The sequence below is a fragment of the Glandiceps talaboti genome, chromosome 10 (assembly GCF_964340395.1).
Source record: "Glandiceps talaboti chromosome 10, keGlaTala1.1, whole genome shotgun sequence".
Taxonomy (NCBI): Eukaryota; Metazoa; Hemichordata; class Enteropneusta; family Spengelidae; genus Glandiceps; species Glandiceps talaboti.
The window spans coordinates 8,438,276-8,455,000 of record NC_135558.1 but is presented as its reverse complement, the minus strand read 5'-3'; the positions used below and the strand labels follow the sequence as shown (position 1 = coordinate 8,455,000).

At 36.3% G+C, this 16,725-nt stretch overlaps 3 protein-coding genes across 3 annotated transcripts in view; all 3 read right to left on the bottom strand.

The window, feature by feature from the left end:
* Positions 1 to 2,632, bottom strand: part of LOC144441356 (fatty acyl-CoA hydrolase precursor, medium chain-like) — an 8,331-nt gene extending 5,699 nt beyond the window's left edge. Inside the window, exon 1 of the mRNA XM_078130912.1 lies at positions 2,261 to 2,632. Within this exon, the coding sequence (XP_077987038.1) occupies positions 2,261 to 2,632 (372 nt within the window). The remainder of the gene's footprint in view (positions 1 to 2,260) is intronic.
* A 1,276-nt stretch (positions 2,633 to 3,908) lies between these two features.
* LOC144441027 (fatty acyl-CoA hydrolase precursor, medium chain-like) lies at positions 3,909 to 8,941 on the bottom strand. The gene is made up of 8 exons (XM_078130539.1): positions 8,565 to 8,941; positions 7,511 to 7,670; positions 7,066 to 7,143; positions 6,785 to 6,903; positions 6,316 to 6,489; positions 5,212 to 5,849; positions 4,544 to 4,731; positions 3,909 to 4,275 (listed from the first exon to the last, which is right to left on the bottom strand). Exons 1-8 carry the CDS (start codon positions 8,934 to 8,936, stop codon positions 4,205 to 4,207), a joined length of 1,800 nt encoding a protein of 599 aa, XP_077986665.1. The 5' UTR covers positions 8,937 to 8,941; the 3' UTR covers positions 3,909 to 4,204.
* A 3,596-nt stretch (positions 8,942 to 12,537) lies between these two features.
* LOC144441390 (queuine tRNA-ribosyltransferase catalytic subunit 1-like) lies at positions 12,538 to 16,639 on the bottom strand. The gene is made up of 8 exons (XM_078130955.1): positions 16,409 to 16,639; positions 15,542 to 15,610; positions 15,213 to 15,430; positions 14,696 to 14,811; positions 14,207 to 14,345; positions 13,528 to 13,603; positions 13,099 to 13,293; positions 12,538 to 12,684 (listed from the first exon to the last, which is right to left on the bottom strand). The coding sequence occupies exons 1-8, from the start codon at positions 16,637 to 16,639 to the stop codon at positions 12,538 to 12,540; spliced, it is 1,191 nt and encodes a 396-aa protein (XP_077987081.1).
* Between the last annotated feature and the right edge of the window lie 86 nt (positions 16,640 to 16,725).

The following is a 16,725-nucleotide window of genomic DNA, read 5'->3' as shown; positions in this document are numbered from 1 at the left end:
ATATATATATATATATATATATATATAATGTACATCAACATCTCCTGACGAGTGATTTACTAACTCACGAAACAGGCTTGGAGAGACGATAAACCCTACTTGATTTTCTTCTACCCTACACATATACTCCGCTCTGCGTGCAGACGTATCGAGCACTGTGCTACGGATAAATCTTACCACTGACTTCATATATATATATATATATATATATATATATATATATATATATATATATATATATATATATATATATATATATATATATATTCATATAAATATATAATCAATGCTGAAAAGAGTATATACTGAACAAAAAATCCGGACTGGTCTCGAAATATCGCCACGAAGGCAAATACTCGCTCGCTAACTATAGAAGTAAACTCCTGTAAAGAATAGTTTGGTCCAAAGTGTAAAACCACATTAGCTTTCGATTTCTAGGTGAATGCGTGTGGGATTTTTTTTACAATTAGTCTGGCGGCATCTAGTCTGTCTGCTAGACCTCGGATGTTCTTCCGATATAATACGACACACGACCGAACATCGCTATTGAGGATGGCAAGCCTTCACTGCGAACTTCGTTGGCTTATAATATCGAAAAAAAGCCCGAACGTCAGCAGCAAGACTAGGCGGCATCTTGACCTTCTACCCTATAATATGAGTGATCGTTTGTGTTGGGAATCTGCAAACATCTTTTTTTTACCGAACAAACATTGTATAATCCATACAAAGCACGGATTATTTTCTAGTATGTACACTCGATGGTGGCATTACAGTTGATGACGTAATGATAAACACGTACTGAGAGTGCACATAGGCACAGGCAGTAACACGTCTGTGGCATAGGTAACATTTGGATTACGCTGTCGAACACGTAGACCGGTCATGTCTGGTGTACCAAAGTTGGTTGTCCTTTCCGTGGTGTTATACGCCTCGTTGGTTAATGCCAATGCAGGCGCTGAAAATCCACGAATTGAAACTAAGGCTGGTACAATTTTTGGTAAAGTAGTACAGTTTAGTCATGCAGACACCGACATCAAGCGACCCGTGCATGTCTTCAAGGGTATTCCGTACGCCGAACCTCCAGTTGGAGAATTGAGATTCCACCCAACCGTACCGAAAACATATATATATATATATATATATATATATATATAACGGCTCCTGCGTATCTTACTTGATATTGTGTTATTGTGTTATTTACCGCTCTGTATACCTATGAGCACTGTTTACTCCAGTATAGACATATGAAATATACTGAGTTTATATATATATATATATATATATATATATATATAATTATTTTGTAAGTGTTTGTGGAAAACAATATACGTCAGCCCAATTGTACTGTAAAAGTTGCTATACTTGCATAGATGACTTTGGTCGTGCAAATGAAATGAAATGCATTGTCATTCACTGCAATCAACCCTTGATTTATTTTATCTGTACATCTGTATATGTATGTGTTCATTCATGCATTCCTGTTTGATTTGTAATCAGTTACACTTTGATCGAACATTGAGTGGGATTATGACCTCATACCACTGAAAGAATTAATGATCTGAGTTATACGACGTAGATAAAACTAATCTGATTAAAGTCTGATATAGTTAACTTAGCACAATTTCTTCATTTTCTCGTTTTCCTACGCTTAAATGTTGTTTGCTCTTTTTTTGTTCCGTAAGTGAGTTAACACCTAGTCTTGCTGCTAGAAGTTCGGGCTTAATTTCTTCCGATACGATAAGCGAACAAAGTTGGGGAAGAACACGCGAGGTCTAGCAAGACTAGTGAACGCCTTGTTAGTATAGAAAAAGGCACTCACTCATGGAACAAAAAAGAATGTAGGAAACAGAGGTAAATAAAGATTTCGAGCCAGACTTAATTACGAATCATGGTTGAGAATGGGCGTGGGGGTTTAAAACTTTAGGAAGGAAATCAACATTACCACATGTTAATTGTGTCATGAATAATTAATTATAACGACATCAATATATACCATTCGTATTTTATTCTCTAGGACACCTAAGCACCTTGCCCTCTCAATGTCTCATCTAACGTACGTTCGCTCACAATGCTGAATGCGGTGAAAAGCTACATGTATCATAGTTAGTACCACAGGCACTCAAATCAATGTGTAGGAAAAAAAATTTGTATTGTATGTAAATATTTACGTACATATTTTTTTTTAAATCATACACATTCATTCGAGTGCCTGTGGTAAGTACAATGCCATAATAATTGTGTAACCTGACATTTTACATACCACAGGGATAGGAACATAGACATTGAGATGAAGACAGTCTTCGTCAATCGTCTCATTCAAAGGAAGTACTGGCATTTCTTGCTGTGGACATGCTGGTCGTTGAAATGTAGCGTTGTAATCTCCTTCCCATGATGTTTTCGGTACGGTTGGGTGGAATCTCAATTCTCCAACTGGAGGTTCGGCGTACGGAATACCCTTGAAGACATGCACGGGTCGCTTGATGTCGGTGTCTGCATGACTAAACTGTACTACTTTACCAAAAATTGTACCAGCCTTAGTTTCAATTCGTGGATTTTCAGCGCCTGCATTGGCATTAACCAACGAGGCGTATAACACCACGGAAAGGACAACCAACTTTGGTACACCAGACATGACCGGTCTACGTGTTCGACAGCGTAATCCAAATGTTACCTATGCCACAGACGTGTTACTGCCTGTGCCTATGTGCACTCTCAGTACGTGTTTATCATTACGTCATCAACTGTAATGCCACCATCGAGTGTACATACTAGAAAATAATCCGTGCTTTGTATGGATTATACAATGTTTGTTCGGTAAAAAAAAGATGTTTGCAGATTCCCAACACAAACGATCACTCATATTATAGGGTAGAAGGTCAAGATGCCGCCTAGTCTTGCTGCTGACGTTCGGGCTTTTTTTCGATATTATAAGCCAACGAAGTTCGCAGTGAAGGCTTGCCATCCTCAATAGCGATGTTCGGTCGTGTGTCGTATTATATCGGAAGAACATCCGAGGTCTAGCAGACAGACTAGATGCCGCCAGACTAATTGTAAAAAAAATCCCACACGCATTCACCTAGAAATCGAAAGCTAATGTGGTTTTACACTTTGGACCAAACTATTCTTTACAGGAGTTTACTTCTATAGTTAGCGAGCGAGTATTTGCCTTCGTGGCGATATTTCGAGACCAGTCCGGATTTTTTGTTCAGTATATACTCTTTTCAGCATTGATTATATATTTATATGAATATATATATATATATATATATATATATATATATATATATATATATATATATATATATATATATATATATATATATATTTAGTTGTCTTAAATTGTGATATATATATATATATATATATATATATATATATATATATATATATATATATATACATATTAATTTGAATATCATTTATTTTTTTATTTAATTATGTAAATAAGTCATTTAATATGTGAATTATTATTATAGTTATTATTATTATTAAAGTAGACATAACATTTCATGAACTTCTAACTGGCAAATATCATTAATAAGAAAATGAATTAGTGGCATGTCTTATACAAATTGAAGTGTACGATGATTATTGCCTGAATTCCAAGATTGATACTGTATTCGCATCAACTCATACAAATAATAAATGAAAGCAGACTGAGACCATAATCAGTTTCTAATGTCTTTATTGAAAAAGCACGTCGTTCTACAAGAATGTACAATTAAACGAGATAAGAAACAAGATAGAAAGTGTACACAGTATTGTGTATTTTGTTAAAGGAAAAGTTCAGTAAAGATTATTTCTGCCTTGATCAGTACACTTGATTGATTATCAAGGATCCGGTAGCTATCACGTGACATGAGTTGGGTTAGAAATACCACTTACTCAACAAGTACAAAGAGTGCCAAGACGAAGAAATTGTGATAAAAGTGATATCATTGATATCACCAGAGGTTTTCCCATAAACCCTTGCAGGAAATGTATATGACCCTACATAATATCTAATGCTTCTTCACAAGTTATGAGGTGCTATTTCATCAAAAATATCGTATCTAAGTTGATATCAGTAATGACTGCAATTTTCCATTAAATGATTATCATAGAGTATAGTTGTCTTAAAGTTGCTTCACTCCATTCACTCCCGGCCAGTAGTGCGAATTCTGCCCATTACTTCACTTTGCACCAAGTCTGGAATGAGTGTCTTTTACGGCTCATTTGTCTCCTTAGAGTATTTATGCTCTGAATCCTCAGCACCACAACTGCTCGTGGATGCATCTGTAAGATGAACATTGCAAAGGTGTAAGAATTTGGTGCAAACGGTGCATGTGAATGTTTCCGACTCAGCTCCCACTCTTGCTAGCTACTAATCTAACTAGCCACATCTTCTCACCTCCCACACATGTTAACAAGAGAAAGGTAAAATTAATACATTTATCCAACTGTGACCAAAAGTAAGACGGACATAGCTCCCAATGTATTGTTATGTTCCATTGTTTCTTAAACCCATTCTAATGTCTCCAAAGAAATTACAGAAGGTGCTTACCTAAAGCTTCTACAAGCCCTGGAACATACTTATTCCAGAAAGCACATTCTCTAGCTTTCAAAGCTCTCTTTGTCTGCATACTTGTTGATATATCTTTGTAGTACATTTCTGGTACAGTGAATGCAGGCCATTCAACTGATTTCTCTTCAGATGTTAATTCGGCATTTTCTGATGATAAATTTGGGTTGCTGAAAATATATACAAATATATCAGAAAATATCAAATCATTATATTTCGATGTCAGCTGTTTCATAATATTTCAATTCTAAATTGATCATACAATAATAACATTAATGTAGCGGCAGAATCCAAACTGACATATGGTACTTACAAACGCTTTCTTCATCGCAAACAGGTCTATAGTTTGAGCTGGACATTTTCGAAATCGATAAATTTCTACTCGGTGATTTCATTTTGCGCTTGAGCTTTGCGTTTAGCACGAGTATTGTTCACATACTAGGAACAATGTTTAAAGTAAGAAATATTCTGTACCGAACAAAATATTGAAATATAATAATTATGTCGCCTATAATTTGCTAACTCACGTCACTAATGCATCCCCATCTGAAATCAATCCACAATGTTTTGCAGAGTAAGCCATTTTGTAACATATCACAAACGAAAATCATGTACAATTATAACACCTTATGTAATTTGCTTAGTAATACCCAGTTTTAGCAAAGTTTGTCCAGTATTTCATCATTTGGAGAGACACATCTAGGTCTTCTTGTGGCATTATCCAATCTCCCTTCTCTCTAAAATGGGATCCAAACACGAAGGCTAAATCTTCTGCGTGTGCAGCCTTGGCCCATTCTACTTTAAAGATAGACTTTGCCGGAATATGGGACATTGAATAATAGTATGTCTGCAACCCTGCCTCGGCAAGTCCGCGTGCAAATAGATCGGTTGGGCAAACCACCAATTCATCAGAAAATATCTGCACAAATGGATCGAAATAGTCAGTATTTGGATCGTCTACATGATCCCAGTCGAGGTAGATGATTTTTGCCGCTTCTAATATTTGTGGATGGTCGTTCAACTTGGATCCAAAATACACTGGTGCTGTAGACAGGGCTTCCTCAAATGTACTTCTGTTCAATGATATCGAAGTTTTTTCGAAAGCTTCCGGGTCCACTACCGGCATAATTAACGTCAATTCATCTGCCGTCATGCCAAGCATAGAATCTATCTTGTTTATACGTTTCTCTTGTAAGAGTTTCAATGGCATGTCTGGTAGGAAATTTCCATCGACGAATGGCGAAAATGGTAAAATGACAATCGTCTCGGTAACATTTGCTAACATACCCTGTAGGGAAAAAAACAAATGCTGTGAATATGTTTAAGTATGATGTATGTTAAGCTGTTCTTACACCAATTGGAGGGGGTAGAGTAGTGTGGGAATGGGTGGCAATAGTTGTCATGCAAAAATTAATAATTTTATTACATTGAACGAGTTATGTTCATAACATCTACACGTGTAGGACAACTAATTGTATAGTTTTTTAATACGAATTTTCATGACAGATATATGTGCATTAATTATGTGGACTGCTGTTTCTGACATTTGAACTAGGTTTGGTTGAAATCGGTCTAAGCATCTCAGAGATGTACATACGGAATTAGAACATTTGGGATTAATTGACCATGAAAGCAGAGGTCAAGGTCAAATGTATAAATTAAATTTTCCACGTTTCGTTAGTATAGAGGAAAATATTGTCTGGATCTTGCAGGAACAGCCGACGGAAGACATGGCAAGTAACTCTTATGCTTACCGTCTCTGGGTCCTGTGGTTCTAGAAAGTCTTCCATTGGCGTACTTCTCAGACATTCTAAAAGTTCCTCAGACGTTTCCTTTTCACAGTTTAATAATTTACCTAAACCATGGGCCAATTCGTTGACTCTCTTTTTATCACTCTGGAATTCTGCTTCTGCTAGAGCCGTACCACTCTGCAACCAAACAATTAAAAAGATTGCTGAACAATAGTATAACGCCACAAATCGCACATGGCAACGCAATGCCATCCAACTCCTTTGGATACCAATTAAAAGAGAGAGAGAGAGAGAGAGAGAGAGAGAGAGAGAGAGAGAGAGAGAGAGAGAGAGAGAGAGAGAGAGAGAGAGAGAGAGAGAGAGAGAGAGAGAGAGAGAGAGAGAGAGAGAGAGAGAGAGAGAGAGAGAGAGGGTGCAGCTATAATGATGACTCATCTAATCTACTAGTAATTTACAAGAATATGCTCTTTACCTGCATTATTCCACGTTGGAACAACCCTTCACTTAATGGTGATAACACAAGGAAACTGACGCCCATGGCTCCTGCACTCTCACCAAATATGGTGACTTTCTTTGGATCTCCTCCAAACTCTGAAATAATTTAATAATTCAAAATTATGTTGTTTCCTCATCTACACATACTTAAGGACAGCCCCACCAAAGTAAACTCAAACGATATTTTGCATGATTGTGTATAATTTGTCTACTGAAGGCATAGTTCGCTCAACAAATGAATAATATATATGGACATACCTGCAATGTTGTTCTGCACCCATTTCAAAGCTTCTATTTGATCCAGCATCCCAAAATTACCAGGTATGACAGAATCACCTGAAATATATGGGTTTTACACTTTTATGCTTGTTACTAAGTGATAGCTATCATGATCAACGTTATCTTCATAGCTCATCTTTCAAATAAGAAATGATAATTACTTGAGAGTGAGGAGAGAGAGAGAGAGAGAGAGAGAGACAGACAGACAGACAGACAGACAGACAGACAGACAGACAGACAGACAGACAGACAGACAGACAGACAGACAGACAGGCAGGAAGGCAGACAGACAGACAGACAGACAGACTTCGTGATAGACATACCAAATATTCAAGAATCAATATTCACATGCTCTCATTCAATTCTGACATAAAATGCATGCACAACGTTAACTTTTGTAAATATACTAAAAAGTAGTAACCACCTGTTGACAGGAATCCAAGTGCACCTAATCTGTAGTTAATGGTTACTAAGATGACGTCATTGATAGCAACGAATGGAATGCCATCGTAGTAAGTATCAGCTCCAGAGCCAATGTAGAATGCACCACCATGAATCCATACCATAACGGCTGCATTATCAGGCTGAATTATTAAGGAACAAAAACGGACCGATTATAGATTATAATTGAGTTAAAGTTGTACATAGGGTAGTCTTGAAGTCTTGATTTTAGAGTCTGATCTTCGGAAAGATGAATAAAGCTGAAAGGTGATGACAATACCTCTAGCTGTCCGGGCGCACCAATTTTGCACAGACCACACCACAGGCACTTCAATATATATATATATAACTCGGAGTTTCACGCATATTGCGATCATCAGACACTCTGTGTCGAGTGTCTGATGATCGCAATATGCGTGAAACTCCGAGTTACACCCAAGAAAGAGTTCCAGTACTACCAAAACTATTACGCTCTGCCACTGCGGTATAGAGCACTGTCTTAGCAGATTGATACTCACCGAGTTATATATATATATATATATATATATATATATATATATATATATATATATATATATATATATATATATATATATATATATATATATATATATATATATATATATATATATATATCGGGAAACAAGTGCAGGCGGGTATATCGTAACGATACCGTATAGCAGTAGGACCTAAACTATATATCGGAGTGGTAGTAGGGGTTAAAAAAAACTGAAGGAATTTTTAGGTCATTGACAATTTGCCTTCTACTGTCATTAGAGTTACAAAGCTGTGGACTTAGAAAACAAAGGTATTACGCGGTACAATACAACAGCACCCTATATAAAACTAACGATCCGAACCACAGGTACTCGAATCAATGTGTATGATATATGTATGATTTAAAAAAAAAATATGTATGTAAATAACTTATATACAATACATTTTTTTTCTACACATTGATTCGAGTACCTCTGATCCGAACTATATCACCGTCGGTAATACTTCCGTGATACAACCAAAATTTATTTAATACATACCACAGGGATAGGAACATAGACATTGAGATGAAGACAGTCTTCGTCAATCGTCTCATTCAAAGGTAATAATGGCATTTCTTTCTGTGGACATGCTGGTCGTTGAAATTTAGCGTTGTAATCTCCTTCCCATGATGTTTTCGGTATGGTTGGTTGGAATCTCAATTCTCCAACCGGAGGTTCGGCGTACGGTATGCCCTTGAAGACATGCACGGGTCTCTTGATGTCGGTGTCTGCATGACTAAACTGTACTACTTTACCAAAAATTGTACCAGCCTTAGTTTCAATTCGTGGATTTTCAGCGCCTGCATTGGCATTAACCAACGTGGCGTATAAAAACACGGAAAGAACAGCTAAATTTTTCAATCCGGACATGCCGATGTCGATTGTTCGACAGCTGTATATCGTAATTCAATGTAAAGTGACCTTTGACCTCAGTTCAGTACACTGTTAGTTACTGCAAATATATATAGTGTGGATCACCATGTTCATTAATGACGTGTAACTTATCTCAAAAATGAGGAAAAGGCCAACAGAACGATATCACATGTATATATGGCCTTGATGTGTGAATCCCACAGGGCCTATATATGTGGCAATGAAAGTCATTATATTAATACCTTTTAATTTACACGTTATCAGGACCTTTACAGCTTTTATTATACAAAGCATGGACCAATACACATAGTTGTTGACTGCGTAATGCTCAATAACGATTTGAACTGCACTCAACAAAAATAGCGCTAATGACGATGTAGCACGACTGGTACAGTTCGGGCAACGAGAACCGAAATCGTCTTCCCAGGCGTTTTTGAACAGACAGACAGACAGACAGACAGACAGACAGACAGATAAATGGACGGACACACTCCAAATCACACTCCTGTGATGCGATCATTTTCATTTTTAATAATTTCCATCTACACACCCAAGGAATGAAGTGGAAGAATTTACAACAGGTTGAAGACGTACCATGTTTACATTTTAATAGTAGTAATCTGTTACTTGTAATAGTTGATTTCACCCTATGATTATAGTTTTATAAGCTCTGCTTGAAACTGCAAATTTAATGCATGTATTTTATAACTTTTTTTTCATCTCTTTTATCTTATTGTACAGTGCTTCTGAATTTATAAAAATAGAGGAAGAATCACTTTAGAAATGAAACAGTGTTGATATCCCTGTCACATACCAATGTCTGGCAGGTTTTTATTTTAAGTCATTTACACGTACACACACACACACACACACACACACACACACACACACACACGCTTGCTCATTCTCGGTAACATAAAAAAAACAATCCGAGGACAATCAAAATGCAAATGTCAGATAAAATAAAAAAGGAGAAAGTATACACTGGTTTGTTATTTTGTATATACAATATTTATTTTGAATAAAAGTTGTATTTTGATCTAATAATCTATTATTTCTATTGAATATTAATACTTTTGATCTGTCAAGTTATTAACTGATACATTCCAAATACTCCAATATGCTGGCAGCTTGTCAAACACTTCTGAAGGCATTCTGTTTCCGATAAAAACATTAAGCCAATAGTTAAAAGTGTAGATAGGACATTCTAATTCTACTCACATAGAAATAATAAGCTCACCCTAGAGACTTGTCTTGACGTTACTATCTCAAGAAACTCTCTAGCCCAAAGACTTGTCTTGGTGTTACTATCTCAAGAAGCTCTCTAGCCCTGAGACTTGTCTTGTGTTACTATCTCAAGAAACTATCTAGCTCAGAGACTTGTCTTGACGTTACTATCTCAAGAAATTCTCTAGCCCAGAGACTTGTCTTGACGTTACTATCTCAAGAAGCTCTCTAGCCCAGAGAACTGTCTTGGTGTAACTATTTCAAGAAGCTCTCTAGCCTAAAGACTTGTCATGGTGTTACTATCTCAAGAAACTCTCTAGCTCAGAGACTTGTCTTGGCGTTACTATCTCAAGAAGCTCTCTAGCCCTGAGACTTGTCTTGTGTTACTATCTCAAGAAACTCTCTAGCTCAGAGACTTGTCTTGACGTTACTATCTCAAGAAGCTCTCTAGCCCAGAGACTTGTCTTGACGTTACTATCTCAAGAAGCTCTCTAGCCCTGAGACTGTCTTGGTGTTACTATCTAAAGGAACTCTCTAGCCCAGAGACTTGTCTTGGTGTTACTATCTCAAGAAACTCTCTAGCCCAGAGATTTATCTTGGTGTTACTATCTCAAGAAGCTCTCTAGCCCAGAGACTGTCTTGGTGTTACTATCTCAAGAAATTCTCTAGCCCAGAGACTTGTCTTGACGTTACTATCTCAAGAAGCTCTCTAGCCCAGAGACTGTCTTGGTGTTACTATCTCAAGAAACTCTCTTGCCTAAAGACTTGTCATGGTGTTACTATCTCAAGAAACTCTCTTGCCTAAAGACGTGTCATGGTGTTACTATCTCAAGAAGCTCTCTCGCCTAAAGACTCGTCTTGGTATTACTATCTCAAGAAACTCTCTAGTGTAAAGACTTGTCTTGACGTTACTATCTCAAGAAGCTCTCTAGCGTAAAGACTTGTCTTGGTGTGACTATCTCAAGAAACTCTCTAGCCCAGAGACTTGTCTTGGTGTTTCTATCTCAAGAAACTCTCTAGCCCAGAGACTTGTCTTCCAAGGCAACCCTTTTACCCTTGGTAGCACCGACTTCTGCTTTCAATTTGAAATTACCACCCACAGCTCTGCTAAATTTAAGTGGATCTTATATGTGAACCTGTGATGTAATGATGTCCAAACACGACTCAAATTCACAGGGTAGATTAATTTTGGTTTTAAGAGAGCTTGTTGATGGTAACTTCACATTTAGAAAAATCCCTGCTTCTTTAGAAGATAACACTAAAATATGTGCCTGGGCGCGGCTCATGATACAGCGACTCCTACCATTGGATCATCTACTACTTAGTTGTACAAGTATAATCTTTACAGCCTGAAAGTGGGTTTTGCAGCCCAAGGTTGTGTAGTGTGTACAGATCAGACATTGGGATGGCTAGTAAGCAATACTACCTCTGTTCACAAAACCCACATCTAGCATATAAAGGTTCGATCATACACACCTATGAAATTCTACAATACATTTGAAATGAATACTTTGAACACTCTTGGTGACAACCATCATTTGATTATACAATTATAATAAATCTTGATCAAGACCATATCATAATTTGGGATGATATATATACAATAACATTGTCTGTATAAAGTGTGCCAGGGTGTGATGCAGGAAAAATATTGCTTGGGTAGAGCCACACTGTATGGTGTATCGTATGTGCCACCTCAGTGGCCTGCTTCTATATGGAAGTGGTTGGTCCCTGGGGGTGGTACCAGTGGCCAGCTGTGGTAGGGGTGTGTGGCCAGTGCTGGACACCCCAGGCCCCATTTTAGACCCACTTTGACCAAAAATCAATTTTAGACCATTACAGGTTTCTACATATTCCTTAGGAGGCAACATTTTGGGGCAATTAATGGAAGTTATGATTTGGTAAAGGACAGTGGACCACATTTTAGACCAAGCAAAATAAATTATAATGCAAAGTGGACCCCGTTTTAGACTCTTCAGTTCGAAAAAACAGACCCCATTTTAAACCAAAGGGCTAGAAAACGCACCCCAAATGGCAGCACAAATATGTATACTAAAATAAGGGGAGTAGCCCCCCTGGGTTGGCCCCACTGTGGCGTACATTACAGTATAGGCTAGAGCTGGCAATTTCTCCATAGTAATAAAACTGATATGGTTGTAGGTACTACAAAAAATGTATATGATAATGTACCATATATAAAATGGGTCAGAAAACAGCAGTCTTGATTCAACCAAAGTACTAGTATTTGACTAGAACTGAAAATGTTTCTACATTTATGAGTTAAAATTGGTATAGAAAAATATTACATAATATTTTGAATAATAACCTTTTGGCTAAAACAAGTTGCTGAACTAACTCCCTAGTCTACTTGCTATAAATGAACATTTACTGATGCTAAAGACTCCCTAACCCACTGTGGATAATCCCCATCCGGATATGCAATTTTCATATAATCTTTGATGAACTGAGGGAACCTATCTTCCAATATGCTTTCTCGTATACTGCGCATTAAATTCATCTGCAAGAAAAGACAAAAATTCATGGATTTATTCAATAAGTACAAATAAACACCCTTTAATATTAAAACAAGACTTTTAGTTGTGATTTATAACTTACAACAAAAATTGTGACCATTATTTGGACAAAATAGCTATGAATTCCATTGCATAATAAGTTTTCACTAATTTAAATTGATGTATAATAGAACACTTATGCACACACACAAACAGACACACAAACAAATAAACAAATAAACAAACACAACACAACACACTCTCTGGATGTAAAATGTTGACAAAGTATGCCAGTAACACTGACCAAGAAAGACATATTTTGTACTGTCAGTAAATGACATTCTACAATTTCTTTGGTAGCTATTGTGTGTATGCTCTCTTGAACCCCCCCCCCCCCTCACTTTAACACACACACTCACCTGAAAAGCTATGTTATGTACAGTTAATAAATGACAAGCTACAGTTTCTTGTGTAGCTATTGTATGTAGATATGCTCTGGTGTGTGTTTTACATGTAGAACATTGGCACTTGTCATCTATTGGTCTGTAGTCTCTGGCAAACTGTTTACTTTTCAGATTTATTTGACCAGATAAAAGCAAGGCTGAACCAAATCTCTAAAAACAAAAGGAATAAAAATATCAGGAATTAGATACATTTTGAAATCTGCTGGCTAGAACATTGCTCTGGAGATCGGCACTATAGAAATTTGATTGAATGATTGATTGATTGATTGATGATTGATTGATTGATTGATTGATTGATTGATTGATTGATTGATTGATTGATTGATTGATTGATTGATTGATTGATTGATCTGAATTTAGTGAAGACATAGAAGGGAGACTTACAGCAGTTCTTGTTGGAAAGACACAATCAAACATATCACATCCCAATGCACAACATACAACTAAATCCACAGCATACCTGGAAGATAATAAACAGGAAAACATATCAAATGTAAACGTTAATCAGTATATAAGCACATTAATAACCTCTAACTCAAGGGTATCAATGGGTCATTGTTTAACAGAGTATTGATAGATACAAAGTAATTACTATCATTTTTATGTCTTAGTCTCCCTACATGTTAATTTTCATAGATGATTTTCTAGTAGTTACATCAACTAAATGTTGAGTGGTGAGGTTGTCCCCTTGTTTCCCTAACAATTGGCTCAAACTTAGAAGGTAGGGGTAGACCAAGGGCACATCATATTGCACATATCAACACTGTAACACATATGGACACTCCATTTTATACATTCTATACATATTTTATAGTATACTATCACAAATGTACACACAAACATTGGAATTTTTTTGAAAAGCAGGTAATATGCCAAGTTTTGAATTTCACTGGGTTCCAAACCTGAACTCAATGAAAATTTACAGTTTTACAAGATTTCTGCCTATGTTACCAAGTTTTCTAAACTAGTGCAGAAACATCATTTGGTGGGTGGGTGGGCTCTCATACATGCATGGGCAGACATAATGCATTTGGACTTAGGTTAATGGAATTTGTTTACTTACCCAACACCCATCAAGTACCTCGGTTTTCCTTTCGGTAAAAAATCAGTTGATAAGGTCACCATTCTCCAAAAATGTTCTTTTTCTTCCCCACCACTCAACCCACCTATAGCATAGCCAGGTGTATCTCTTTTCACCATTTCTAGTGAATGAATTGAACACATCATAGAAAGCATTGACTTCTTACGTAGGACCTTATGTAGATGAAAATCCACAATTTGACAGACAGAGCCTGGTGATAATACTTATTGTCATGCTCTTCACTAAAACAATATCCCTAAAGAATTGCAAAAAATTGATGACTTTTAAATGAATTGTTAACCATTTATTATCCCCATGATCACATGAGTTTGAGTATATGTTTGGTATTCCAGTCTTTCACACCCATGTTCTAACTTCATGTACTCATACATTGGCCTTTCCATTTATGGATTCTCACAGAAACTGAACTATATTCCTTTTTGCTTAATATTCCCTCTAAATCATACCTACCCTTTGCACATATCTTTCTTAGTTCGGGCTGCAACCCTCCCTGTACTATTGGAAATAAATTTTGTTCTGTTGGTCTTTTGTGGGCGCCAATACATCTATCCAGCCATCTTATTGACCTGTAGCAATGACAAGACATTAGATATTTACTCAAAATATTCTGTATTTTTGAAACAAGGGATATCACCTATCGGCATCATACATGTACATCTAGTCTTCCCTGCATTTAATGTGGCTTACAGTACTGATTAGTATAACAAGAATGTCAAGTTGACCGTCACATGGGTATACACTGAAATCCTGAATAACAATTATGAGTACTCCCCAAAATTGCAGAAAAGTACTTTGTATGTTTCATGATGATAATATATACATGTAGCCATCACCTTTTCAAAGAACAACAAAGCACACAAGCACTACAGTGCTATTAAATACCTACAGTATATGTTACATATTATGAAGTGGATGCTCCCTTCCTCACCTATTTAAGCCATTTTATGAACGGCCACATCTTACTTACCTATACATAGCTTCTTCTACTCTGGGTCCTGTTGTTGTACTGTGAACCACATCATCTAGCTGCATCATAATGTCAGCCCCTATGCTATTTTGTATTTCAATGGACTTCTCTGGTGTTAAAAGCATTTCAGATCCATCATGTGGTGATTGAAACTTGACACCATCCTCAGTTATCTCTGCTAGTTTCAATAAGGAGACCATCTGAAAACCTCCACTATCCTGTAAATTAATAATCAAATGTCACTAACATCATAGGGATTCAAGGGAAAGATATTTCCAACAGAATTTGAACAAGGAATAATAATGATACATATACTGTGTTTTACTCACAGTTAACAATGCCCTATTCCAATTCATGAATTTGTGAAGTCCTCCTGCTTTATCCAGTAATTCAGGCCCCTGTGAAGAAAACAACATGTATTATTAACTTTACTCATATCAATTAAGTGAATGATACACACTGCACACCTATTTATAAATCATTCACTAAATTAATTAATTATAAATTTATGATTAATATTAATTAATATGTGGTTTATTTAAATATACTTGATTACAAACCATTGTAAAATAAAAGGAATTGTAACAAAATGAGAGAATTTCAGAAAGGTAAATGGGAGTCTGGATTTGCTTGCAGCTAATCTTGCCTGATGTCTGCTGATTACAAGATTGCTAGAACTATAGAACTTAGAAGCGATGACTCCTTATTACCTTGCTCTTTACTCTGTGCACACATGCACATTTTATGTATGTAAGTATGTATGTATGTATGTATGTATGTATGTATGTATGTATGTATGTATGTATGTATGTATGCATGCATGCATGCATGTATGTATGTATGTATGTATATATGTATGTATGTGTATGCATGAATGCATGCACATTGTATACAAATGCATGGATGAATGAATGGATGGATGAATCTTGGAGTAATTATTCTGATGGATGGATAGATAGATGGATGGACGAATGAATGAATGAATGAATGAATGAATGAATGAATGAATGAATGAATGAATGAATGAATGAATGAATGAATGAATGAATGAATGAATGAATGAATGAATGAATGAATGAATACTGGCTAGGGTACACAACAGAAAAAGGAACGAGAAAAAAATTGAATTAATTATCAAAATTGATCAGATGCCCAAGAATTGTACAAGTATGAGTAGAAAACAAAAACATTCTTACTGGTCGCATTCCTAAATGATATGTGTTTCCTAAAATAATTTGGCAGTTCAATTCTTCTAACTGTTTGGTCGTCATTCCTTTCATGGTTCCTTGAGTTCCAACAGGCATAAACACTGGCGTATCTACAATGTGATGTGGTAGTTTTAATTTGCATGTTCGTGCTTTCGTTGTTGAACATTCTGCTAATATTTTCAGAGTCAAAGCATGTGTACTTTTACTGGAAGCGGCCATGTTGTAACCTTTGACCCATATACGCAAGGTGAAAGGTTAACACTAATATCGAGTTGAGTGAAAATATTATATTTTGTTACACTGAA